Genomic DNA, 27,284 nt, shown 5'->3' on the forward strand with positions numbered 1-27,284 from the left:
ACACTCAGAAAAATATCAGCCTGGTTTTAGAAAGACTCTGTACAGAAACAACAAGAACTCTTTATAAAATATGCTTGATAACAATTCATAAACTGGTACAATGCTGAACAGCCTGGGACCTGACTGGACAAGCTTTTGAAGGGCGAGCTCACAGCAGGCATTGCTTAGAAGGGTTAACAGCCCAATATTTCCCCTCCCCCGCCTTTCTCATTCTGTAATATTTTAGCAACACAAGGCTCAATTTGGTATCAATCAATGAGTTCATTTTTTATTCATTACTCCTATCTACTGACTGCGATTTTGTTTAGTTTAGAGATACAGCACGAACACAGGCCCTTCGGCCCACTGATTCCACGCCGACCAACGGTCACCCGAACACTAGATCTGCCATACACACTAGGGACCATTTACAGAAGCCAATTAACCTACAAACCTGCACGGCCTGACCGGAAATGTTGTCTATCCACGTCCTCCTGAGAGGTAAACCAGAGGGGTAGATCTGGGTACAAGCCAGCATCTGGCACATCACTACTACGCACATCCTCCAGAGATTCTGCCTAAGCTGCTGAGTCACTCCGGCAATTTGTGTTCTCGGCAAGATTCCAACATCTGCAGTTCCCTGCTTTGCCAATCTTCCTCCATTTAATCCTGAGCAAACAAATTATTTTCATTCATTCCGCATTTCCCCGTCACATGGTGGAAACCACAACCAACACTCATGATTGAGGAGAATAAGCCGCTGGTTCAATATGTGGTCACATGTTCCTTGGGACCATGGGGCCAGTTGGACATGTGGCCACAGCCCACTTGCTCATTTTCTCGGAGCTCAACTACATGTTGGACATCCGGAAAAACACCAAGGTCGGCACGGTGGCGCAGCGGTAGAGTTGCTGCCTCACAGCGCCGGAGACCCGGTTCGATCCTGACTGCGGGTGCTGTCTGTACGGAGTTTGTATGTTCTCCCCGTGACCTGCGTAGTTTTCTCCGAGATCTGCGGTTTCTTCCCACACTCCAAAGATGTACAGGTTTGTAGATTAATTGACTTGGTAATAATGCATGAATGTAAAATTGTCCCTAGTGTGTGGGCGGGATAGTGTTAATGTGCCGGGATCGCTGGTCGGCGCGGACTAGGTGGTCCGACGGGCCTGTTTCCGCGCTGTACCTCTAAACTAAACTAAAGGTGGATAAATCCCCAGGGCCTGACCAGGTGTAGTCAAGCATGAGAGAGGAGATGATTGCAGCCCTGGCAATGACATTTGTAACTTTGTTATCTACAGATTAAGTACCGGAAGAACACCAAATGTTTAGTTTAGTTTAGTTTCGAGATACAGCTTGGAAACAAGCCCTTCCGCCCACCTGACCAACACTCACCCACCCGTACATTAGTTCTATCCTACACACTAGGGACAATTTACAGAAGCCAATTCATCTACAAACCTGCACGTCCTTGGAATGAGGGAGGAAACCAAAGCCCCTGGAGAAATCAACCAAGATTTGTGGTGAAGTAACCACAAGGGTTGAAGTCATAGATGTTGTCTATATGGACTTTAGCAAGGCCTTTGATAAGGTACCGTACAATGGGCTGTTCGGGAAAGTTAGATCGCATGGGATCCAGGGCGAGCTAGCCGACTGCATAGAACTGGCTCCATGGAAGGAAGCAGAGGGCGATGGTGGGAGGTTGTTATATGGACTGGAGGCCCGTGACTAGTGTGCCTCAGGGATTACTGCTGAGCCCATTGCTGTTTGGGGTTTACATCAACAATTTGAATGAGAATGTAGAAGACATGTAGATTAGTAAGTTTGCAGATGGCACTAAAGTGGGTGGAATTGTAGATAGTGAAGGTGGTTATCAAAAATTACAGCAAGATCTTGATCAGTTTGGCAGGTAGACTGAGAAGTGGTTTAATGGAATGTGAGGTGTTGCATATTGTGAAGTCAAATGTTTCTATGTTTCTATGTGAAGTCAAACCAGATAGAACCCTCATGGTGAATGTCAGGGCCATGGAGAGTGTTGCAGAGCAGAGGTGAGCAGGTGCACAGTCATTGAAAGTGGCGCCACAGGTAGATCGGGTGGTCAAGACGGCTTTCACTACTTTGGCCTTCTTCGGTCAGGGTATTGAGTATAGATGTTGGGATGTTATGTTACAGTTGTACCAGACATTGGTGAGTCTACATTTGGGGTATTGCGTTTAGTTTTGGTCACTCAGTTATTGGAAGGATTTGAAGTTGGAAAGAGTGCGGAGAAGATTTACGAGAATGTAGCGGGACTTGAGGGCCAGAGCTATACGGAGAGGTTTGGTAGGCTCAGACTTCATTCCTTGGAGTTTAAGAAGGAACTGCAGATGCTGGAAAAAACGAAGGTACACAAAAATGCTGGAGAAACTCAGCAGGTGCAGCAGCATCTGTGGAGCGAAGGAAATAGGCAACGTTTCGGGCCGAAACACTTCTTCAGACTTAACCAGTTCATTTTTTATTCATTACTCCTATCTACTGACTGCGATTTTGTTTAGTTTAGAGATATAGCACGAACACAGGCTCCATAGATGATGCTGCACCCGCTGAGTTTCTCCAGCACTTTTGTCTACCTTTTATTCCTTGGAGCGCAGGAGGATGAGGGGTGATCTTATTGAGGTGAATAAGATCAAGAGAGGAATAGATTGGGTAAATTAGTCTTTTACCCAGAGTAGGGGAATCGAGGATTGGAGGACAGAGGTTAAATGCACAGCGTCTTTTGCCCAGAGTCGGGGAATAAAGAACTGGAGGACATGGTTTAGGACCAACCTGGGAGGAGATTGTTGGGGATATTGAAGAGCTTGAAGCCTAGGGAAGTGAGGTTAGGTTTGCCACAGCTCAATGCACAAGATCAGAATGAGAGGATCAGTTGTCTGCAGGGCTGTCGGAGGTGTAATACATGGAGACATTTGATCAATGAGATGTTGGGCAACTGAGGTAAAGAAGTCAGGAGATGTACAAGAATTCAAAATAATAAATATATGTGGCATATGCGATGCATCCCCTTATATTACGTTTTCGTTTTTTTCACGTTTTTTAGACTTTAGCGTTTTACTTTAGACTTTCGACATACAGTGTGAAAACAGACCTTCAGCCACGCCAACCAGTGATCACCCCATACACTAGCACTATCCTACACACTCGGGACAATATACCATTTTTTTCTTAACCAAACCCACTTAACCAACATTTGCATAATTGTAACTACAAACCTGTACTTCTTTGGAGTGTGGGAGGAAACTGGAGCACCTGGAGAAAACCCACGCAGTCACAGAGAGAACGTACAAACTCCTTACAGACAGAACCAGCAGTCAGGATCGAACCCAGGTCATTGCTATTGTAAGGCAGCAACTCTTATCGCTGCACCACTCTGCCACATGCAACCCATCAGATGTATCCCAATTCTCAGAACAATCCCATTTCCCTCTTTCACATATACCCAAAAGCTCCCTTATTCAATTCTCCTCCCACCCACCTAAACACCAGGGGATAGACACAAAAAGCTGGAGTAACTCAGTGGGAAAGGCAGCATCTCTGGAGAGAAGGAATGGGTGACGTCTCAGGTCGAGACCCTTCTTCAGACTGGTTTGGGATAAGGAAAATGAGAGATATAGGCGATGATGTAGAGAGACAAAGAACAACGCATGAAAGATAAGTAAAAAAGTAACGCTGATAAAGGAAACCGGTCATCGTTGGCTGTTTGTTGGGTGTAAACGAGAAGCTGGTGCGACTTGGGTGAGGGAGGGGTAGAGAGAGAGGGAATGCCGGGGTTACTTGAAGTTAGAGAAATCAATATTCCCAGGGGCAATGTTTACAGTGAGCAGAATCAGTCTTTGGAAACCAACGCAAACCATGCACACCCTGGAAATGTGAAACAAGCACAGAAAACATGAGTGATGTTCGGTGGGTAAGGCAGCATCTGCGGTTAATGTTTCTGTTGAAGAGTCCTGGACCTGAAACGTTGGCCATTTCTCTTCCCACAGGTGCTGTCTGACATGCTGAGTTCTCCTACACCTGTTTGCATTTATCTTTCTTTGGGATGCTGCATTTCCAGACTAAAGACGTGGATGGGAGTCAGGAAGGATTCTTCCCGAAGGTAGGAGACAAAAGATTTGCAAGCAATTGCCAAGTGTGCACCAGTCCCTGTTCAAGATCACTGACGTTTGAAAGGCTCTGCGTTGAACAAACAAAAAACGCAACCTCCCACCAAATTTCCTGTGGTTGCGAGGACTAACTGTTAACTCTTAAAGATGGAATTAAATGACAACTGGTTAAAAATAAATGCATTGAGCTCCCATTGAATGCAAAAGTTCCTTAAAACCAGACTCAGGTAATAAGGCGTTAGATCCATTCTCTACTCTTTACAACTATTTATAATAAATGTATCAGTGAAATCCGACCTTGAACAGTACAATATGGGCACAGAAGCTTATGGGCACAGAAACTGGATCTTGGTAATGAATTGTCTTTGAAACCTGTTTAATGGAAACCCAGGGCACAGCTGCTGCTTGACGATGGATACTTGGAACCCGGCTTTAAGGAGACGATCTTGTTGCTGAGGGAGGTCCCCGTATCTTGGCAACGTGCATCCATGACCCCTGTATCCCGGCAACGTGCATCCATGACCCCTGTATCCCGGCAACGGGCATCCATGACCCCTGTATCCCGGCAACGTGCATCCATGACCCCTGTATCCCGGCAACGTTCATCCATGACCCCTGTATCCCGGCAACGTTCATCCTTGACCCCTGTATCCCGGCAACGTTCATCCATGACCCCTGTATCCCGGCAACGTGCATCCATGACCCCTGTATCCCGGCAACGTGCATCCATGACCCCTGTATCCCGGCAAGATGCATTCATGACTCCCGTATCCCGGCAACGTTCCGCATTGGTTGCTAAGGGAGGACCCCCTTATCTTAGCAACATGTCGCCGTGCTTCCCCGTATCCCGCCAACGCGCCACCATGAACCCCTATCCTAGCAACTTGTCCGCATGACCCCCGTATCCTAGCAACGTGCCTCCGTAACCCCAGTACCCGAGCATCGTGCTGCCATGAACCCGTATCCCACCAAAGTGCCGCCATATTTGTGAAGGGAGGTCCCCCTCATATCCCAGCAATGTGCATCACAAAATGGCTTCCCCCCCCCACACCCCTCCCCCCAGAAATATGTGTCGGTAAATGGCTTCCCCAGGCAATGTACACAGTTAATTGGCTTCTCCTGCTGTGATGTGATGTCCGTTTTTCCTTCCCCCGTCACCCCTTCCCCCCCGACCGTTGGTCAGTCCTCGTGATCTTCCCCTCAGGCGGCGGCGGCGGCGATGGTGATGGCAACGGTGACGACGGCAAACCTCTGGCGCCCTTGGTGTAAAATGTCCGGCTGGACCCCGGAGAGGGGGTGAGTGTGGAGCGGGCGATGATGGAGGGGGGGTAGCAGGGTGGGTGGAGGGGGTGGGGTGATGGGCCTGGAGCCACTGCCTCACCTCTTCCCTCACATCCTCGGCGGTAAGAGCAGGGCGGCGAGCGGCAGGCTCCAGAGCAGATGGTGGTCGCAGGCCGAGCCCGAGGCCGATGCCTGGCCCAGCGCCTCAGAGGCTGCCCGGCTCGGCCTCGACTCCTTCCACAGCAGCCGTTCATCAGCCGCCTGAAACACACAACAAACACACCGGTTAAACGCACTCATTGCCTGAAACAATCGGAGAAGCTAAAGAACATTCCGCGGCACAGCGGTAGAGTTGCTGCTGCCTTATAGCGCAGGAGACCCGCGTTCATTCCCGACCACGGGTGCTGTCTGCACGGAGTTTGTATATTCTCCCTGTGACCTACATGGGTTTTCTCCGAGATCTTCGCTTTCCTCCTACTCTCCAAAGGCGTAGAGGTTTGTAGGTTAATTGGCTTGGTATAGATGGAAATTGTCCCTAGTGTGTGTGTAGGATAGTGTTAGTGTGCGGGGATCACTGGCTGTCACGGACTCGGTGGGCTGAAGGGCCTGTTTTCGTGCTGTATCTCTAAACTAAAGTAAACTAAACTAAACATTGAACCAAACAGAATGCATATTGAACACAAGCGTCTAGGACCAGAGGTCATATCCTCAGATTTAAAGAACATTCCTTTGATTAGTACGGGTGTCAGGGGTTATGGGGAGAAGGCAGGAGAATGGGGTTAGGAGGGGGGGAATGATTGAATGGTGGAGTAGACTTAATGGGCCGAATGGCCTAATTCTGCTCCTTTCATTTATGAACTTGTGAACAAATGAGCTAAGGTAGACAAAAATGCTGGAGAAACAGCGGGTGAGGCGGCATCTATGGAACGAAGGAATAGGCAACGTTTCAGGTTGAGACCCTTCTTCAGACTCTGCCTGTCTTCATCTCAGTCCAAAATGGCCTATTCCTTATTCTTATACTGTGACCCCTGGCTCTGAACACCCCCCAATATTGGGAACATTTTTCCTGCATCTACTCTGTCCAATCCCTTAAGAATTTAATGTTTCTAAAAGATCCATGGATTTTCTGCTGGATCTTGGCCCTGGTCTTTCCAATCCAAGAAACACTTACGCTTGTGTTTAATTAGTTCCTGGATCTCTTGAGGATTCCCAGTAACTTTAGTTTAGTTTAGTTTAGAGATATAGCGTGGAAAGAGGCCCTTCGGCCCACCGAGTCTGCTCCGACCAGCGATTCCTGCTCATTAACACGATCCTACACACACTAGGGACAATTTCCATCTATACCAAGCCAATTAACCTACAAACCTGTACGTCTTTGGAGTATGGGAGGAAAACAAAGATCTCGGAGAAAACCCACGCGGGTTATGGGGAGAACGTACGAACTCCGTACAGACAGCGCCCGTAGTCAGGATCGAACCCGATTCTCTGGCGCTGTAAGGCAGCAAATCTACCGCTGCGCTACCGTGCCGCAAAAATCTGAGTGTTTTCTGATGGGAGGCCAAGGATTTTCAAGCAGGTACTAATTATGGTGGGCATCAGGGGAGACCATGCACGCTGGCCATTGCAGTCTCTGTGTTAGTCAGGGATTGGTCACAACAACTGGAACATTTCATACAACATGGAGCTATACAGCATGGAAACAAGCCCTTCGGCCCATCTGGTCCATGCCTACCAAGTAACTTATTAGATGATAAACACTAAATGCTGGAGTAACTCAGCCAGACAGGCAGCATCTCTGGATAGAAGGAGTGGGTGATGCTACGAGCCAAGACACTTCTTCAGACTATGCCCAAAACATCACCCATTCCTTCTCTCCAGTGATGCTGTCTGTCTCGCTGAGTTACTCCAGCATTTTGTGTATATTTCCAGCAGCAGCTGCAGTTTCTTCCACTGCCTTCTGTGGAGGTGCATTCCACAGATTCACGACTCTCTGGGTGAAAATATTTTTCCTCTTCTCAGTCTTAAATGGCCTACCCCTTAAAGCAGCATCTACAGCTCCATCCCAACATAATAGTTGCTACATTTGGTTTGCAGTCAATGGGGTCAAGGCAATAACAGCGGATTAGGTGGTGGTCAGTCCAATAGACTTTTAGACATTAAAGGTACAGTGCGGAAACAGACCCTTCGGCCCACCAAGTCTGCGCCCACCAGCAATCACTCCATACACCAGCATTATCCTACACACTAGGGGCAATTTACAATTTTAACAAAGCCAATTAACCGACAAACCTGTATGTCTTTGGTGTGTAGGAGGAAACCGGAGCACCCAGAGAAAACCCACGCATTCACAGGGGGGACGTACAATCTCCGTACGGACAGCACCCATAGTCAGGATTGAACCTGTGTCTCTGGCACTGTAAGGCAGCAACTCTACCGCTGCGCCGCGGTGCCACCCCTAATATCAATCATACTGTGTTGTAATGTGAATAGACTACGTAAAGCAGGTCTCCCCACTACACATCTACGAATTTTTTATAGGGGGACAGTCAAGAGCACATTAACCCAGGGCATCACTTCCTGGTTCGGGAGCTGCAAGGCGTACGAACGGCACCAACTTGACAGGATTGTGAAGACCGCCAGCAGGATTATTGGTGCTCCACTCCCTTTCTTGCTGGACATATACAGGGAAAGATGTATCAGCAGAGCCATCATCATCATCAAAGATCCCTACCACCCATCGCATCACATAGTCTCCATCCTGCCATCTGGGAAGAGGTACAGGAGCATTAGCTGCAAAACCAGCAGGATGCTCCTCAGCTTCTTCCCGCAGGCTATAAGACTGTTAAACGGACTTAGCCCCCTGCCAAAGTATCGCGCACCAACCACCAACCTGGACACACTGCAGCAGCTGTCGATCGGAACGCCTGTTGATGTTTAGTAGAGAGTAGAGTGTTTAATCTAATTTGTTCACGATATATGTATTTTTATTTCTATTTACTTGTTGTTATTTGTACTGCACACTGAACAACACTGGTTGAGCAACGTTTTTTTGTTTCCTCTGGGTATGTGAGTACTCAGGAAATAACAATAAAGATATACTGATACTGATACTGATACTGATGCAGAAATCCTGGGCTCTCTTGCTTAGACATTTGAATGAATGAATGAATGAATAAGTTTATTGGCCAAGCATTCACATACAAGGAATTTGCTTTGGTGCTCCGCCCGCAAGTGACAACATGACATACAGTGACAGTTAAAAATGATACATAGTGCATTAAATATTAATAATAAAACATTATTGATTAAACAAAGGTTAAAAGGTTATTTTATTGGTCACATACACCTAGGTGTAGTGAAATGCTTCTTGCCAATGCAGCACAGAAAGAAAGAATACAGACATAAAAGTAATAAAGAAATTTAAACATAAAAACATCCCCCCACAATGGTTCCCATTATGAGGGAAGGCACAATGTGAATAAAATAAAATACCAGAGCAAAATGAGGCTACAGATTTTTGGCTGTTGAGTAGAGCTACTACTCGTGGATAAAAGCTGTTTTTATGTCTGGCTGTGGCAGCTTTGACAATCCAGAGTCGCCTTCCAGAGGGAAGTGATTCAAAGAGTTTGTGGCCAGGGTGAGAGGGGTCAGAGATGATTTTGCCCGCTTACTTCGTGGCCCTTGCAGTGTACAGTTCATCAATGGAGGGAAGGTTACAGCCAATAACCTTCTCTGCTGATTGGACGATTCGCTGCAGCCTCCAGGTGTCGTGCTTGGTGGCTGAGCCAAACCAGACCATGATGGAGAAGGTGAGGACAGACTCTACGTTGGCCGTGTAGAATTGGACCATCGTTGCCTGTGGCAGTTTGTGTTTCCTCAGCTGCCGTAGGAAGTACATCCTCTGTTGTGCCTTTTTGGCTGTGGAGTCGATGGTAGCCCCCCACTTAAGGTCCTTGGAGATGATGGTTCCCAGGAACTTAAAGCTCTCCACAGATGTGACTGTGGTGTTGTTGATGGTGAGTGTGGTGAGGGGAGGGGGAGCTCTCCTAAAGTCTACAATCAATTCCACTGTCTTAAGCACATTGAGCTCCAGGTTGTTGCGATGGCACCAGGATGCCAGCTGTGACACTTCCTGTCTGTAGGCAGATTCCTCCCCATCCTGGATCAGTCCAATCAGGGTTGTGTCATCTGCAAACTTGAGAAGCTTGACAGTGGAGTCAGTGGAGGTGCAGTCGTTGGTGTAGAGAGAGGAGAGGAGAGGGGAGAGCACACAGCCTTGCGGTGCTCCTATGCTGTGTGTTTGCGGGTCCGAGATGTGCTTTCCGAGCCTCACATGCTGCTTCCTGTCTGTCAGGAAGTTGGTGATCCACTGACAGAGGGGTTCAGGCACAGTCAACTCGGAAAGTTTGTAGTGTAGTAGCTCTGGCACAATGGTGTTGAATGCAGAACTAAAATCAACAAACAGGATCCTCGCATAGGTCCCCTGGCGGTCTAGGTGCTGTAGGATGAAGTGCAGGCCCAGGTTGACATTCATCCACAGATCTATTGGCCTGATATGCAAACTACAGCAGGGGGTTCGTGATATTTTTCAGCTTGGTCAGCACTAGCTTTTCAAAGGTCTTCATGACTACAGTGTGACAGGCCTGTTGTCATTAAGACCAGTAGTCCTTGCCTTTTTGGTTACAGGGACAATAGTGGAGACTTTGAAGCAGGCAGGGACAGTAGGTTTGCAGGGACTGGTTGAAAATGTCTGTATAGACCGGTGCCAGTTGATATTTAAAATAGGACGTACATGGTAAATGGTAGGGAATTGAAGAATACAGTTGAACAGAGGGATCTGGGTATAACCGTGCATAGTGCCTTGAAGGTGGAATCTCATATAGATAGGGTGGTAAAGAAAGCTTTTGGTATGCTAGCCTTTATAAATCAGAGCATTGAGTATAGAAGCTGGGATGTAATGTTAAAATTGTACAAGGCATTGGTGAGACCAAATCTGGAGTATGGTGTACAATTTTGGTCGCCCAATTATAGGAAGGATGTCAACAAAATAGAAAGAGTACAGAGGAGATTTACTAGAATGTTGCCTGGGTTTCAACAACTAAGTTACAGAGATAGGTTGAATGCAAAGTTAGGTCTTTATTCTCTGGAGCGCAGAGGTTAAGGGGGGACTTGATAGAGGTCTTTAAAATGATGAGAGGGATAGACAGAGTTGATGTGGACAAGCTTTTCCCTTTGAGAATAGGGAAGATTCAAACAAGAGGACATGACTTCAGAATTAAGGGACAGAAGTTTAGGGGTAATATGAGGGGGAACTTCTTTACTCAGAGAGTGGTAGCGGTGTGGAATGAGCTTCCAGCTTGGAAGTGGTGGAGGCAGGTTCGTTGGTATCATTTAAAAATAAAGTGGATAGGCATATGGATGAGAAGGGAATGGAGGGTTATGGTATGAGTGCAGGCAGGTGGGACTAAGGGAAAAAAAGTTGTTCGGCACGGACTTGTAGAGCCGAGATGGCCTGTTTCCGTGCTGTAATTGTTATATGTTATATGTTATATGTTACATAGAGTCATGGAGTTGCACAGCATGGAAACAGGCCCTTCGGCCCAACTTGCCCATACCAACCACCATGTCCCACCTTCAATGTCCTACATGTCTGCATTTGGCCCATATCCCTCTAAACCTATCCCATCCATGTAATTGTCTAATTGTTTCTTAAATGTTGCAAAAGTCCCTGCCTCAACTACCTCTTCCAGCAGCTCGTTCCATACACCCACCACCCTTTATGTAAAAATGTTACCCATCTGGTGGCTATAATATGTCACAAATTATTGGAGGACATGCGTGGGTTTTCTCCGAGATCTTCGGTTTCCTCCCACACTCCAAAGACGTACAGGTTTGTAGGTTAATTAGCTTAGTATAAATGTAAAATTGTCCCTAGTCTGTGTAGGGCAGTGTTAATGTGTGGGCATCACTGGTTGAGCCAAAGGGCCTGTTATGTATCTCTAAGTTAAATGTCTGTATCTCTACATTAAAATTAAACGAAAATGCATTCTAAATCCTGGAGCTTTTCATTTTTAGCAAAAATGTTCCCAGTTAACCTGTGGACTGAAGTAAACTCTATCAGTTTCTGCTTGTGTCCTCCACTTATCTGTTACTTTGTCTGTCGTTCTATTTGTATTGCACAAGGAAGCCATTCTGCCAACAAGATTCCAATTAATTTTGCTCCACTGCTGGATCCTTTGCAAAATGTTCCCTTTTAATTAAATCTCCCTTTAATCTTTTCTCTGTAACTGTGAATGTATGCTTACTGTAAGAATACCAAATGGAACCTAAAGGAGTGTCGATGGAAGTGAATCGGAAGTAAATGCTGAATGGACTCCAAGAAATGTATAACATGGAGGCCATAGTTGACGGAAATAGTATAATGTTTTGAGAGACATTTGGCCAGGTAGACATTCGTCCCTTCGAGCCAGCACCGCCATTCACTGTGATCATGGCTGATCATCCCCAATCAGTACCCCGTTCCTGCCTTCTCCCCGTATCCCCTGACTTCGCTATCTTTAAGAGCTCTATCTAACTCTCTTGAAAGCATCCAGAGAATTTGCTTCCACTGCCTTCTGAGGCAGAGAATTTCACAGATTCACAACTCTCTGTGTGAAAAAGTTTTTCCTCGTCTCTGTTCTAAATGGCTTACCCCTTCTTCTTAAACTCTGGCCCCTGATTCTGGACTCCCCCAACATCGGGAACTTGTTTCCTGCCTCTAGTGTGTCCAAACCCTTAATAATCTTAAATGTTTCAATAAGATTCCCTCTCATCCTTCTAAATTCCGGAGTATACAAGCCTAGCCGCTCCATTCTATCAACATATGACATCCCGGGAATAAATCTTGTGAACCTACGCTGCACTCCCTCAATAGTAAGAATGTCATTCCACGAATTTGGAGACCAAAACTGCACACAATACTCCAGATGTGGTATCACTAGGGCCCTGTACAACTGCGTTTAGAGGTATATAGGTCAAGTCCGGGCAGGTGGGACGTGTATATGGGGCATGTTGGGTGGCATGGCCAAATTGGGCCGAAGGACCTGTTTCCACAATGTTATGACTATGACTCTATGACATGCAGCAAAAGAACCTGTGACTAAATCCAGTGGACACGGGTACTAAATATGGTATCCATGTCTGCATGGTACGGAGGCTTAGCTGGTAGAGTTGCTGCCTTACAGTGCCGGAGGCCCGGGTTCGATCCTGACCTCGGGTGCTATCGTTCGGATTCAGAACTTGAGATTCAGATGGAGTTTGCATGTTCTCCCTGTGTCCACGGGGTGCTCCAGTTTCCTCCCATATCAGTTCAGTTTATTTATTGTCAGGTATATCGAGATACAGTGAAAAGCTTTTGTTGCCTGCTATCCAGTCAGCAGAAACACAATACATGATTACCATCGAGCCATTTACAGTGTACAGATACATGATAAGGGAATAACGTTTAGTGCAAGGTAAAGCCAGCAAAGTCCGGTCAAGGATAGTCCAAGGGGCACCAAAGAGGTAGATAGTAGTTCAAAGGTTAATTGGCATCTCTAAATTGCGTGTAGGGAGTGTACAAGAAAGTGGGATATCATAGAACTGGTGGTGATCGATATTCTAGTGGGACTAAGTTGGCTAAATATAATACGTAAACATAATATAACTGCTGCCTCACAGCGCCAGAGGCTCAGGTTTGATCCTGACCTCGGGTGCTGTCTGTACAGAGTTCACACTTTTTCTCTGTGACTGCGCGGGTTTCGTCCGGGCGCTCCGGTTTCCACCCACATCCCATAGACGTGTGGGTTAATTGGCTGCTGTAAATTCCAGAACCTGGGGCCACAGTTTAAGAATGAGGAGTAGGCCATTTAGAACAGAGACGAGGAAAGCCTTTTTCTCACCGAGAGTGGTGAGTCTGGAATTCTCTGCCTCAGAAGGCGGTGGAGGCAGGTTCTCTGGATGCTTTCAAGAGAGAGCTAGATAGGGCTCTTAAAATAGATACACAATCACACTACAGTAACAGTTGCCTTATTAAATTAATGAAATACAAAATAAAGACCTGGTTGTTACTCACTAAAATTTGTTTTAACAAATGACAATTCAGCAGCAGGAAATTGTAATATGGATAGAAACATAGAAACATAGAAATTAGGTGCAGGAGTAGGCCATTCGGCCCTTCAAGCCTGCACCGCCATTCAATATGATCATGGCTGATCATCCAACTCAGTATCCCGTACCTGCCTTCTCCATACCCCCTGATCCCCTTAGCCACAAGTGCCACATCTAACTCCCTCTTAAATATAGCCAATGAACTGGCCTCGACTACACTCTGCGGCAGAGAGTTCCAGAGATTCACCACTCTTTGCGTGAAAAAAGTACTTCTCATCTCGGTTTTAAAGGATTTCCCCTTTATCCTTAAACTGTGACCCCTTGTCCTGGACTTCCCCAACATCGGGAGCAATCTTCTTGCATCTAGCCTGTCCAACCCCTTAAGAATTTTGTAAGTTTCTATAAGATCCCCTCTCAATCTTCTAAATTCTAGAGAGTATAAACCAAGTCTATCCAGTCTTTCTTCATAAGACAGTCCTGACATCCCAGGAATCAGTCTGGTGAACCGTCTCTGCACTCCCTCTATGGCAATAATGTGCTTCCTCAGATTTGGAGACCAAAACTGTACGCAATACTCCAGGTGTGGTCTCACCAAGACCCTGTACAACTGCAGTAGAACCTCTCTGCTCCTATACTCAAATCCTTTTGCAATGAAAGCTAACATACCATTCGCTTTCTTTACTGCCTGCTGCACCTGCATGCCTACCTTCAATGACTGGTGTACCATGACACCCAGGTCTCGCTGCATCTCCCCCTTTCCCAATCGGCCACCATTTAGATAATAGTCTGCTTTCCTGTTTTTGCCGGATGAGCCTATGTTACTTGCAATGTGGAGACACATTGAGTATTGAAGTCAGGGGATATGGGGAGAAGGCAGGAACGGGGCACTGATTGGGGATGATCAGCCATGATCACATTGAAAGGCGGTGCTGGCTCGAAGGGCCGAATGGCCTACTCCTGCACCTATTGTCTATTGTCTATTGCCCCCCAGTGTATAATGAATGGATGGGAAAATGGGATGGGTGGGATGGGATGGGACGGGTGTGGGCAAGTTGGGCCGACCCGAAGAAGGGTCTCAACCCGAAGCGTCACCCGTTCCTTCTCTCCAGAGATGCTGCCGCCTGTCCCGCTGAGTTACTCCAGCTTTTTGTGTCTACCTGCGGTTTAAACCAGCATCTGCTGTTCCTTCCTGCACATTTCTTGACTAAACAAAGCTGCGGTTGGCATTTTACGGGGAGCCTCCAAAGTAGAGTTCAGTGCCGTACATTCTGATTGTTCAGAACTTGCAAACATATTGTCACATATTGCCCATGAGATTCCCTTTGACCGGATTGATAAACAGTGCCACTCACTCTTCTCCACTTCACCTTACTGTTCCCTGTGGCCTCAATTTATTTTACAGTGATAAGCGCAGACAGGTTGTGACTGCAGTGTATTAATGATCTTATCAGACACACGCTCCTTTCCTGCCTCCAATTCACTTTAATGGCAGGTGGACAAATCCAATTTGAACATACTTGCTGCCGGGCACCCAGTGATTTTACTCCGGGTGTCAAATACAGAAGTGAAACTCAGAGCCAACATATCCTTTACTTTACTTGGAGTTACCGGAGCAAATTTGACGCTGTCAGGTTACACCATGCCACCATCCATCTTTGAGTCCACTGCCGATTCCCATTGTTGGTTTTTAATTTGTCATTGGAATGTAGTGTAATGTACCATTACTAACATGTTTTAGCATTTACTTCATGCTTTAGACATTGGAGATACAGCGCTGAAACAGGCCCATCGGCCCACTAAGTCCACGCCGACCAGCGATCACCCCGTACACTAGCACTATCCAGTTCAGTTTCAGTTTAGTTTATTGTCACGTGTGTGCCGAGGTACAGTGAAAAGCTTTTTGTTGCGTGCTAACCAGCCAGCAGAAAGACAATACATGCTTCCATTCGAGCCATTTACAGTGTGTAGATGCATGTGCGAAAACAGGCCCTTCGGCCCATCGAGTCTGTACCGACCCGCACACTAGCACAATCCTACACACACTAACTAGGGACAAACTACATTTATACCAAGCCAATTAACCCTCAAACCTGCACGCCTTTGGAGCCTGGGAGGAAACCAGAGCACCCGGGGTAAAACCCACACAGGTCACGGGGAGAACGTGCAAACTCCGTACAGACAGCGCCTGTAGTCGGGATCGAACCGGGGTCTCTGGCGCTGTGAGGCAGCTACTCTACCACTGCGCCACTGTGCTGTCAAAGGTGGAGTTAAAATCGCTAACAGTTCAGCTGCTGATGTTGACTCTGACAGCATCTTTATAATCCTTTGTAAATGTAAATAAATAAATCTCTTGGCCTCCATTCTAGTTCTATCGTAGAGGTCCGTTGGTTCTAATTACTTGAAACTGTTTGATCCTGTCATCTTTTTCCCCATTCTTTCAACCTGTATTTAAATGCCATATGAAGAGCTGTCCTAATTGTCCAAGTTCTTCATTGATTGCATTTCCCTATGCATTAGATATCAATGAATCTGCACTGAACCATCTCTGTTACCATCACCCTTACCAAAATGTGGGCTGTAAAACTGATTGAAGAATTCCATTGTGGTGTCACTCAAGTTTTATTTGGACACACTATGTAATCTCAACTTTATATTCTTTAAAACATTTGGACAGGTGCATGGATCGCAGAGGTTTAGAGGGATATGGGCCAAATGCAGGCAGGTGGCGCAGTGGTAGACTTGCTGCCTTGCAGCGCTTACAGCGCCAAAGACCCGGGTTCGATCCCGACTACGGGCGCTGTCTGTACGGAGTTTGTACGTTCTCCCTGTGACCGCGTGTGTTTTCACCGAGATCTTCGGTTTCCTCCCACACTCCAACGACGTACAGGTTTGTAGGTTAATTGGCTTGGTATAAGCGTAAATTATCCCTAGTGTGTGCAGGGTAGTGTTACTGTGTGGGGATCGCTGGTTGCCCTGGACTCAGTGGGCCAAAGGGCCTGTTTCCGATTTGTATGATTCTATGATTCAAGGACTTTAAACCCCAATAAATTATTGACTATTTTAATAGTTATATCCCGTTTAGTTTAGTTTAGTTTAAAGATACAGCGCGGAAACAGGCCCTTCGGCCCACCGAGCCTGTTCCGACCAGCGATCCCCGCACACACGAATGCCCCTGTCCCACTTAGGAAACCTGAACGGAAACCTCTGGAGACTTTGCGCCCCACCCAAGGTTTCCGTGCGGTTCTCGGAGGTTGCAGGTGGTTGCCGGAGGTTGCAGGTAGTGGAAGCGGGTAGGGAGACTGACAAAAACCTCTGGGAACCTCCGGGAACCGCACGGAAACCTTGGGTGGGACGCAAAGTCTCCAGAGGTTTCCGTTCAGGTTTCCTAAGTGGTTCAGGGGCATCAGACTATCCTACACACACTAGGGACAATTTACAATTTTAACATACAAAACCTGGACGTTTTCAGTGGAGTGAGGGTTTAGCACCCGGAGAAAACCCACGCAGGTCACGGGGAGAACGTACAAACTCAGTACAGACAGCACCCGTAGTCAGGATCAAACCCCCGGGTGTCTGGTGCTGTAAGGCAACAACTCTATCGCTGCGCCACCATGCCGCCCAAAGTTGTGATGTTCCTTTAAGTGTCTTGGGAGCCTGAAATCCACCTCGTTTTCAACCAGCCCCAGCTTTGTAACACATTTGATGAAACTACACCTGGTAATGGACTCTGTCCTTTGCAATGTCACAGTTCAGTTACGTTTCAGTTCTGTTTCAGTTTAGTTTATTGTCACGTGTACCAAGCTACAGTGAAAAGCTTTTGTTGTGTGCTATCCAGTTAGCGGAAAGTCAATACATGATGACAATTGAGCCATTTACAGTGTATAGTGTGCAATGATAACAAAATAACGTTTGGTGCAACATAAAGCCAGTAAAGACTGATCAAAGATATTCTGAAGGCATCAGAGAGGAGTTGAAGTAGATACATATGTTGATGGCTCAATGGAACGGCTGGGCTTGTACACTCTGGAATTGAGAAGGATGAGAGGGCATCTTATTGAAACATATAAGATTATTAAGTACACGCTAGAGGCAGGAAACATGTTCCCGATGTTGGGGGAGTCCAGAACCAGGGGCTACAGTTTAAGAATAAGGAGTAAGCCATTTAGAACGGAGATGAGGAAACACTTTTTCTCACAGAGAGTGGTGGGTCTGTGGAATTCTCTGCCTCAGAGGGCGGTGGAGGCCGGTTCTCTGGATACTTTCAAGAGAGAGCTAGATAGGACTCTTAAAGATAGCGGAGTCAGGGGATATGGGGAGAAGGCAGGAAAGGGGTACTGATTGGGGATGATCAGCCATGATCATCCAAATCTGAGGAAGGACATCCAAATCTGAGGAAGGACATTATTGCCATAGAGGGAGTGCAGAGACGGTTCACCAGACTGATTCCTGGGATGTCAGGACTGTCTTATGAAGAAAGACTGGATAGACTTGGTTTATACTCTCTAGAATTTAGGAGATTGAGAGGGGATCTTATAGAAACTTACAAAATTCTTAAGGGGTTGGACAGGCTAGATGCAGGAAGATTGTTCCCAATGTTGGGGAAGTCCAGGACAAGGGGTCACAGCTTAAGGATAAGGGGGAAATCCTTTAAAACCGAGATGAGAAGAACTTTTGTCACACAGAGAGTGGTGAATCTCTGGAACTCTCTGCCATAGAGGGTAGTAGAGGCCAGTTCATTGGCTATATTTAAGAGGGAGTTAGATGTGGCCCTTGTGGCTAAGGGGATCAGAGGGTATGGAGAGAAGGCAGGTACGGGATACTGAGTTGGATGATCAGCCATGATCATATTGAATGGCGGTACAGGCTCGAAGGGCCGAATGGCCTACTCCTGCACCTAATTTCTATGTTTCTATGTTTCTATGATCACATTGAATGGCGGTGCTGGCTCGAAGGGCCAAATGGCCTACTCCTGCACTTATTGTCTATTGTCTATAATGGTGAGGTGTTTTAGATCATGTAATTGTGGTCTACATAGCTACAGGATAGGTACATAGCATTATCATCCATGAACTGCCACTTTGAATGGTTAAAAAAAGGATCCTGACCTAAAACGTCACTTTTCATTCAGAGATGCTGCCTGACCCGCTGGGTTACTCCAGCATTTTGTGTGTGTACCTTGTGATATTATACACCGCAAAAAGGTCACCCCTCAGCCTCCTACGCTCCAAAGAAAAAAAGACCCAGCCTATCCAGCCTCAACCTATAACTCTGGATAGAGGGGATGGGGAGAGGGTGCTCTCTGGGCCTGGAGTGGGAGAGTCTCGGACAAGATGAACAGAGGGCACAGACTCAGAATAAAAGGATAGGACAGGTTTGAAGGGATGTGGACCAAGATGGAATGAGTGTAGCAGGGACATGTTGGTCGGTGTGGGCAAGTTGGGCCGAAGGACCTGGTCCCACACTGTATCACTCTATGACTCTATGACGTACCTTTAGAAAGGAGATGAGGCAGAATTTCTTAAGTCAGAGAGTGGTGAATCTGTGGAATTGATTAGCACAGATGGTTTTGGAGGCTAGGTCAATGGATATTTTTAACGCAGAGATTGACAGATTCTTGATTAGTACGGGTATCAGAAGGTTATGTGGGGGAAGGCAGGAGAATGGGGTTAGGAGGGAGAGATAGATTGAATGGTGGGGTAGACTTGATCGGCCGAATGGTCTAATTCTGCTTCTATCACTTATGGATATGAACAAAATACCCAGGTAACATCTTGGTGTTGGTGTTAGGCGCAGAATTAGGCCATTCGGGCCCATCGTCTACTACGCCATTCAATATTGGCTAATCTATCTTTCCCTCTCAACCCCATTCTCCTGCCTTCTCCCCATAACCCTTGATGCCCACTCTGATCACGAATCTATCAATCTCCACCTTAAAAATATCCATCGCCATCTGTGACAATGAATTGCACAGATTCACCACCCTCTGACAAAATAAATTCCTTCTCATCTCCTTTCCAAAGGTACGTCCTCCTATTGTGGCTATGGCCTCTGGTCCTAGACTCTCCCACGAGTGGAAACATCCTACTACAGCTGTATGTGTAGGAAACTAATGCCCCTGTCCCACTTAGGAAACCTGAACGGAAACCTCTGGAGACTTTGAGCGCCACCCAAGGTTTCCGTGCGGTTCCCGGAGGTTTTTGTCAGTCTCCCTACCTGCTTCCACTACCTGCAACCTCCGGCAACCACCTGCAACCTCCAGGAACCGCACGGAAACCTTGTGTGGGGCGCAGTCTCCAGAGGTTTCCGTTCAGGTTTCCTAAGTGGGACAGGGGCATAACTGCGGATGCTGGTTTAAATTGAAGGTAGACCCATCCTCTCCACATTCACTCTATCCAAGCCTTTCACTATTCGGTAAGTTTCAATGAGATAGCCCCTCATCCTTCTAAACTCCAGCAAATACCGGCCCAGGATCGTCAAACGCTCATCATAGGTTAACCCAATCTTTCCTGGGTTTAGTTTAGTTTATTATAGTCACCTGTTCCGAGGGTTGAGTGAAAAGCTTTTTTGTTGCGTGCTATCCCATCGGTGAAAAGACTATATACACATAGAAATTAGGTGCAGGAGTAGGCCATTCGGCCCTTCGAGCATGCACCGCCATTCAATATGACCATGGCTGATCATCCAACTCAGTATCCCGTGCCTGCCTTCTCTCCATACCCTCTGATCCCCTTAGCCACAAGGGCCACATCTAACTCCCTCTTAAATATAGCCAATGAACTGGCCTTGACTACCCCTCTGCGGCAGAGAGTTCCAGAGATTCACCACTCTCTGTGTGAAAAAAGTTCTTCTCATCTCGGTTTTAAAGGATTTCCCCCTTATCCTTAAGCTGTGACCCCTTGTCCTGGACTTCCCCAACATCGGGAACAATCTTCCTGCATCTATCCTGTCCAACCCCTTAAGAATTTTGTAAGTTTCTATAAAATCCCCCCTCAATCTCCTAAATTCTAGAGAGTATAAACCAAGTCTATCCAGTCTTTCTTCATAAGACAGTCCTGACATCCCAGGAATCAGTCTGGTGAACCTTCTATGCATTCCCTCTATGGCAATAATGTCCTTCCTCAGATTTGGAGACCAAAACTGTATGCAATACTCCAGGTGTGGTCTCACCAAGACCCTGTACAACTGCAGTAGAACCTCCCTGCTCCTATAATGATTACAATCAAGTTGTCCACAGTGTACTGATACCTCATTCAAGCGTTATCTTAGTCCTTGTGCTCGGACCATCCCCGTTGCATTTTGTTCCTACCTGTGTGGGTAGTAACGGACTGAGCGCATTTGCTTCCCGGTGTGACATCTCCGTGCTGTTTATGTGTTTGTTCAGCCACGTCTGGGAAGTGGAGTGGTGACTGCTGGAGCCGGTGTTAAGGTCTGTCCCATTCCCGAATGCTTGAAACGCATTCTCTGCAGATAGAGGAAGACAAGATATCTTTAAACCCAGGAGGTACGCACCCTCGGTCCTGGTTTAGACATTATGCATTCTTGCAGTGCTGGATTTTCAGTTTTAATTAACGCACTGCTTTTTCAATTAGAGTAGAATGAGTTTATATTCTCCAGAGTTTCGTGAATGAGCGATGATCTTATTAAATAATATATACTGTATAGTTAACAACAGACTATCATATTGCCACTGAGAGAATATTTCCCCAGACTGGAGGTTCCCGGATAAAAGGATATGTCTTCACCTCGGGCTATTAATGTCTCTGTTGATGTTTGGGATTTGCAATCTCATAAAGTTCTACATAGCCTTTAGACTTTAGCGATATAGTGCAGAAACAGGCCCTTCAGTCCGACCTGTGATCACCCCGTACACCTTCACTATCCTACACACAGTAGGGACAATTTACAATTATTACCAAAGCCAATTAGCCAACAAACCTGTACGTCTTTGGAGTGTGGGAGGAAACTGGAGCACCCTGTAACAAAGCACGTGGTCACGGGGAGAACGTACAAAGTTCCATACGGACAACACACATAGTCAGGGTCGAACCCTCGGGTCCCTGGCGCTGTAAGGCAGTAGCTCCACCACAGACTAATTGGCTTTGTAAAATTGTAAATTGTCTCTCGTGTGTGTAGGATAGTGTTAGTGTGTGTGGTTGCAGGTTGGCACGGACTCGATGGGCCAAAGGGTCTGTTGCCGCACTGTATCTCTGACCGAAACTAAACTAGAACGGCTCAGCTAGTAATGCAGCATCTGTGGAGGGAAACCATTACCCTTTCCTGTCAGAGCAGAAAGATGTCTTCAACGAATTGCTTTACATTCATTGCGTCAGGGTCCACAATGGAAACATTGGTTGTAAAGCATTTTGGGATTTTAAGTACATTAATTACATGGATAGGATAGGACAGGTTTGGAGGGACATGGGTCAAATGCGGATAGGTGGGACGAGTGTAGCTGGGACATGTTGGCAATTTGGGCTGAAGGGCCTGTTTTCACACTGTATCACTCTAGGACTCTAAATGGTACTTTGGGATGTATGAGTTTTTCTTTTAAGCAGACCAAGGGTAGGAAAAGACAAAAGAGCAAGGTGGGGAAACAGGGCTGACGTGAGAGAGGTGATACCAAGCGTGCGCAGAAGTAAACGCCCAATTGAACACAGAACATTCTGTACAGACTCAGTACTACAGGTAGCACCAGTGGGGAGGGTGATGGGATGAGATGCCAGAGGAGGTAGTTGAGGCAGGTACTATAACAACATTTAAAATACATTTGGACAGATACATGGCTGGGAAAGTTTTAGAGGCATATGGGCCAAATGTGGGCAGGTGGATTAGTATAGATGGGGCATGCTGGTTGGCATTAGTGCGCTAGCACTATCCTACACACACTAGGGACAATTTACAATTTTTACCAAAGCCAATTAGCCTACAAACCTGCACGTCATTGTCAAGTCAAGTATATTCGTCACATACACATACGAGATGTGCAGTGAAATGAAACGTGGCAATGCTCGCGGACTTTGTGCAAAACGACAAACAAACAAACAACCAAACAAACTACAAACAGAATGGAACAGAATCACATATTCTTTTTCACATTAAATATTGTGGGTGGAAGGAAAAAGGGGAAAAAACCCAGTAATTTAAAAAATAAGCAGTAGAGTGCTTCAGTAGAGTTAGTCCCTGGTGAGATAGGAGTTTACAGTCCGAATGGCCTCTGGGAAGAAACTCCTTCTCAACCTCTCCGTTCTCACCGCATGGCAACGGAGGCGTTTGCCTGACCGTAGCAGCTGGAACAGTCCGTTGCTGGGGTGGAAGGGGTCTCCCGTGATTTTATTGGCTCTGGAGTTGCACCTCCTGATGTATAGTGTGAGTGTGTGAGGAAAGCGGAGCACCCAGAGAAGACCCACGCGGTCACGGGGGGGGAAAATGTACAAACTCCGTACAGGCAGCACCCGTAGTCAGGATCGAACCCGGGTCTCTGGCGCTGTAACACAGCAACTCCACCGCTGTGCCACTTGAGATTCAGAGATTTGTGGAAAGGAGGTAGAAACAGGAATCTCTGTGAATCGCTGTGATTTGTCAAAGAGCAGGGGATATTAGAAAGGGTCGATATGGCACAAGATGAAAGCATACCTCCATTTTGTACCACATTGGAGGTGGGTGCCTGGAACGTACTGCTAGGGGCGATGGTGAAGGCATTTAAGAGGCTTTCCGATAAGCACATGGATATATGTAGGGGATTGAGGGGTATGGATCGCATATGGGAAGATAAGGTTGGTTTTCTGTGTGCCACAGCCATTTGTGTTGTGAAGGGTCTGAACCATTCTAAGTGTTAATATGTAAACTGTTGAAATGTAAATTGGATAACTTAATCCTTACAATCCTTACAGAGGAGTAAATGTTTGCAGATGAGTTGAGTTGAGTTTAGTTTAGAGGCGCGGTGTGGAAACAGGCACTTCGGCCCACCGAGTCAATTGATGAGGGTAACCCACTCAATTGATGAGGGTAACGCAGTGGATGTTGTGTATATGGACTTCAGTAAGGCCTTTGACAAGGTTCCTCACTGAAGGTTGGTTAAGAAGGTTCAATGGTTGGGTATTAATGGTGGAGTAGCAAGATGGATTCAACAGTGGCTGAATGGGAGATGCCAGAGAGTAATGGTGGATGGTTGTTTGTCAGGTTGGAGGCCAGTGACGAGTGGGGTGCCACAGGGATCTGTGTTGGGTCCACTGTTGTTTGTCATGTACATCAATGATCTGGATGATGGTGTGGTAAATTGGATTAGTAAATATGCAGATGATACTAAGATAGGAGGGTTGTGGATAATGAAGTAGAGTTTCAAAGTCTACAGAGAGATTTATGCCAGTTGGAAGAGTGGACTGAAAGATGGCAGATGGAGTTTAATGCTGATAAGTGTGAGGTGCTATATCTTGGCAGGCCAAATCAAAATAGGACGTACATGGTAAATGGTAGGGAATTGAAGAATGCAGGTGAACAGAGGGATCTGGGAATAACTGTGCACAGTTCCCTGAAAGTGGAATCTCATGTAGATAGGGTGGTAAAGAAAGCTTTTGGTGTGCTGGCCATTATAAATCAGAGCATTGAGTATAGAAGTTGGGATGTAATGTTAAAATTGTACAAGGCATTGGTGAGGCCAATTTCTGGAGTATGGGGTACAATTTTGGTCGCCTAATTATAGGAAGGATGTCAACAAAATAGAGAGAGTACAGAGGAGATTTACTAGAATGTTGCCTGGGTTTCAGCAACTAAGTTACAGAGAAAGGTTGAACAAGTTAGGGCTTTATTCTTTGGAGCGCAGAAGGTTAAGGGGGGGACCTGATAGAGGCCTTTAAAATGATGAGAGGGATAGACAGAGTTGACGTGGATAAGCTTTTCCCACTGAGAGGAGGGAAGATGCAAACAAGGGGACATGACTTGAGAATTAAGGGACAGAAGTTTAGGGGTAACATGAGGGGGAACTTCTTTACTCAGAGAGTGGTGGCTGTGTGGAATGAGCTTCCAGTGAAGGTGGTGGAGGCAGGTTAGTTTTTATCATTTAAAAATAAATTGGATAGTTATATGGACGGGAAAGGAATGGAAGGTTATGGTCTGAACGCAGGTATATGGGACTAGGGGAGATTATGTGTTCGGCACGGACTAGAAGGGTCGAGATGGCCTGTTTCCGTGCTGTAATTGTTATATGTTATATGGTTATATGGAGTCATAAGGTCATGAGATAAGAGCAGAACTAAGCCATTTGGCGCATCAAGTCTACACATCAAGTCTTCATTCATGGCTAATCTATCCCCCCCCCACCCACCACCAACTCCATTCTCCTGCCATCTCTCCATAACCCGACACCCATACAAATCAAGAATCTATCTATCTCTGCCTTCAGGCCACGTTGACTAGGGATCCCCGCACACTAACACTATCCCACACACACTAGGAACAATTTAATTTATACCAAACCAATTAACCTACAAACCAGAATGTCTTTGGAGTACAGAAGGAAGCTGGAGCGCCGGAGAAAACCCACATGGTCACGGTGAACATGGAAACTCCGTACAGACAGCACCCGAACGGAAGAGGGTAGCAAAGCATTTACTATCGCAACAACTTAAAGGGGTATCTGCGGACCAGTAATGTAGCATGTAGAAATGTAGCAGGGGCGGCACGGTGGCACAGCGGTAGAGTTGCTGCCTTACAGCGCTTTCAGTGTCAGAGACCCGGGTTCGATCCCGACTACGGGTGCTGTTGGTACGGAGTTTGTACATTCTCCCCATGACCGCGTGGGTTTTCTCCGAGATTTTCGATTTCCTCCCACAGTCCAAAGACGTGCAGGTTTGTAGGTTAATTAGATTAGATTAGATTAGATTAGATTAGATAGCCTTTATTGTCATTCAGACCGAAGTCTGAATGAAATTGCAGCAGTCATACATATAATACAATAAAAACAACAATAAACACACATTAACATCCACCACAGTGAGTCCACCCAGCATCTCCTCACTGTGATGGAGGCAAAAGTCTTAGGTCTGCAGTCTCTTCCCTCCTCTTCTCCCTTTGCGCTGAGGCAATGTTATACATCAGTCCCGCGGCTCAAACACCGCGGCCCGGGGTGGTCAAAGCTGCCGCCCACCAGTCCTGCAAACGCAGCCGCTGGCCCGCAGCCGAACCCCGGACTCAGGCCACCACCGCCAGAACACCGTCCCAGCCACCCTCACGTGAGTACTGCGCCGTCTTCAGCCTCGGGCAGGGCCACCCTGACATGGGCGCCGAACCTCCCCCCGGACCGGGCCGCCCCGACTTGGGCGTCGCTTCTCCCTCGGGCTGCGAGCGCCGCACCTCCCCGAGCTCGGCCGCTCCGACGGGAGCCTCGTTCCACCCTCGGGCTGGCCGCCCTCACGGGAGCGTCACAACCTCTCACGGGAGCACTGTTGCAGCCCTGAGCCGGACCACCCTCACGGGAGCGAGCTCAGGGCGAGTCCTGATGGTGCTCTGCCTCCGGAGCCTCGAGGTCGTCAGCTCCATTAGGCCTCAGCGCAGACGGTGGCAGAGAAGGGGAATACGACAAAAAGGTCGCATTCCCCCGCAGGGAGATACTGCAAACCCCGTTTCAACACCCCCCCCCAAAACACAAACTAAAAAACAAAAACTAGACTAACCAAAACAAAATAAACAACATAAAAAACACAAACAAACGGGACTGCCGGTGAGCCGCTGCAGCCAGGGCCGCGCCGCCACTCCGATTATTGACTTGGTATGAATGTAAAATTGTCCCTGGTATGTGTTCTGTAGTGTTAATGTGCGGGGATCGCTGGTCGGTGCCGACTCGGTGGGCTGGAGGGCCTGTTTTCGTGCTGTATCTCTAAACTAAACTAAACTAAACTAAACTAGTAAGTACACCCCTTTTTATTATACATATAAACATAGAGTATTAACACAATCCAAGTCTGCCCGTGTTGGCAGTTTACAAACATAGAAACATAGACAATAGGTGCAGGAGTAGGCCATTCGGCCCTTCGAGCTTGCACCGCCATTCAATATGGTCATGGCTGATCATCCAACTCAGTATCCCGTACCTGCCTTCTCTCCATACCCCCTGATCCCTTTAGCCACAAGGGCCACATCTAACTCCCTCTTAAATATAGCCAATGAACTGGCCTCAACTACCTTCTGTGGCAGAGAATTCCACAGATTCACCACTCTCTGTGTGAAAAATGTTTTCCTCATCTCGGTCCTAAAAGATTTCCCCCTTATCCTTAAATTGTGACCCCTTGTTCTGGACTTCCCAAACATCGGGAACAATCTCCCTGCATCTAGCCTGTCCAACCCCTTAAGAATTTTGTAAGTTTCTATAAGATCGTCAGGGACGACAGGTGGCACAATGGGCTAAGTGTTCGTCTGGCGACCGGAAGGTAGCCGGTTCGAATCCCGCTTGGAGTGCATACTGTCGTTGTGTCCTTGGGGCAAGACACTTCACCGTGTGTAAATGTAATGTAATTATGTGAAGCACTTTGGGGTCAATGCAAGTTGACTAAAAATGTGCTATATAAATAAGATGATTATTATATCATCTAAACGATCATCAAATTAACATAACGTCAACTTTATCAACAAAACACTCGACCTCCCGCGGCAACCAGCATTCACGGAGGGCCTCCAAAGTCCCCGTGGACACCGCGTGTTCCCCGTCCAGGGACACGCGGGCACGGACGTAGGCCCGGAGAAGGGGCAGGCAGCCAACGCCAGTGCGGC

The 27,284-nt window shown here is 46.9% G+C and overlaps 1 protein-coding gene across 1 annotated transcript in view; it reads right to left on the reverse strand.

Annotated features, from left to right (window-relative positions):
* Positions 1 to 2,983: 2,983 nt before the first annotated feature.
* gfra4a (GDNF family receptor alpha 4a) overlaps positions 2,984 to 27,284 on the reverse strand; it is a 270,519-nt gene continuing 246,218 nt past the window's right edge. Inside the window, exons 7-8 of the mRNA XM_055643327.1 lie at positions 20,830 to 20,984; positions 2,984 to 5,657 (exon numbers count right to left, since the gene is read on the reverse strand). Coding sequence (XP_055499302.1) covers positions 5,505 to 5,657; positions 20,830 to 20,984 — 308 coding nt within the window. The 3' untranslated portion in view covers positions 2,984 to 5,504. The remainder of the gene's footprint in view (positions 5,658 to 20,829; positions 20,985 to 27,284) is intronic.

Source organism: Leucoraja erinacea, chromosome 1 (genome assembly GCF_028641065.1).
Source record: "Leucoraja erinacea ecotype New England chromosome 1, Leri_hhj_1, whole genome shotgun sequence".
Taxonomy (NCBI): Eukaryota; Metazoa; Chordata; class Chondrichthyes; order Rajiformes; family Rajidae; genus Leucoraja; species Leucoraja erinaceus.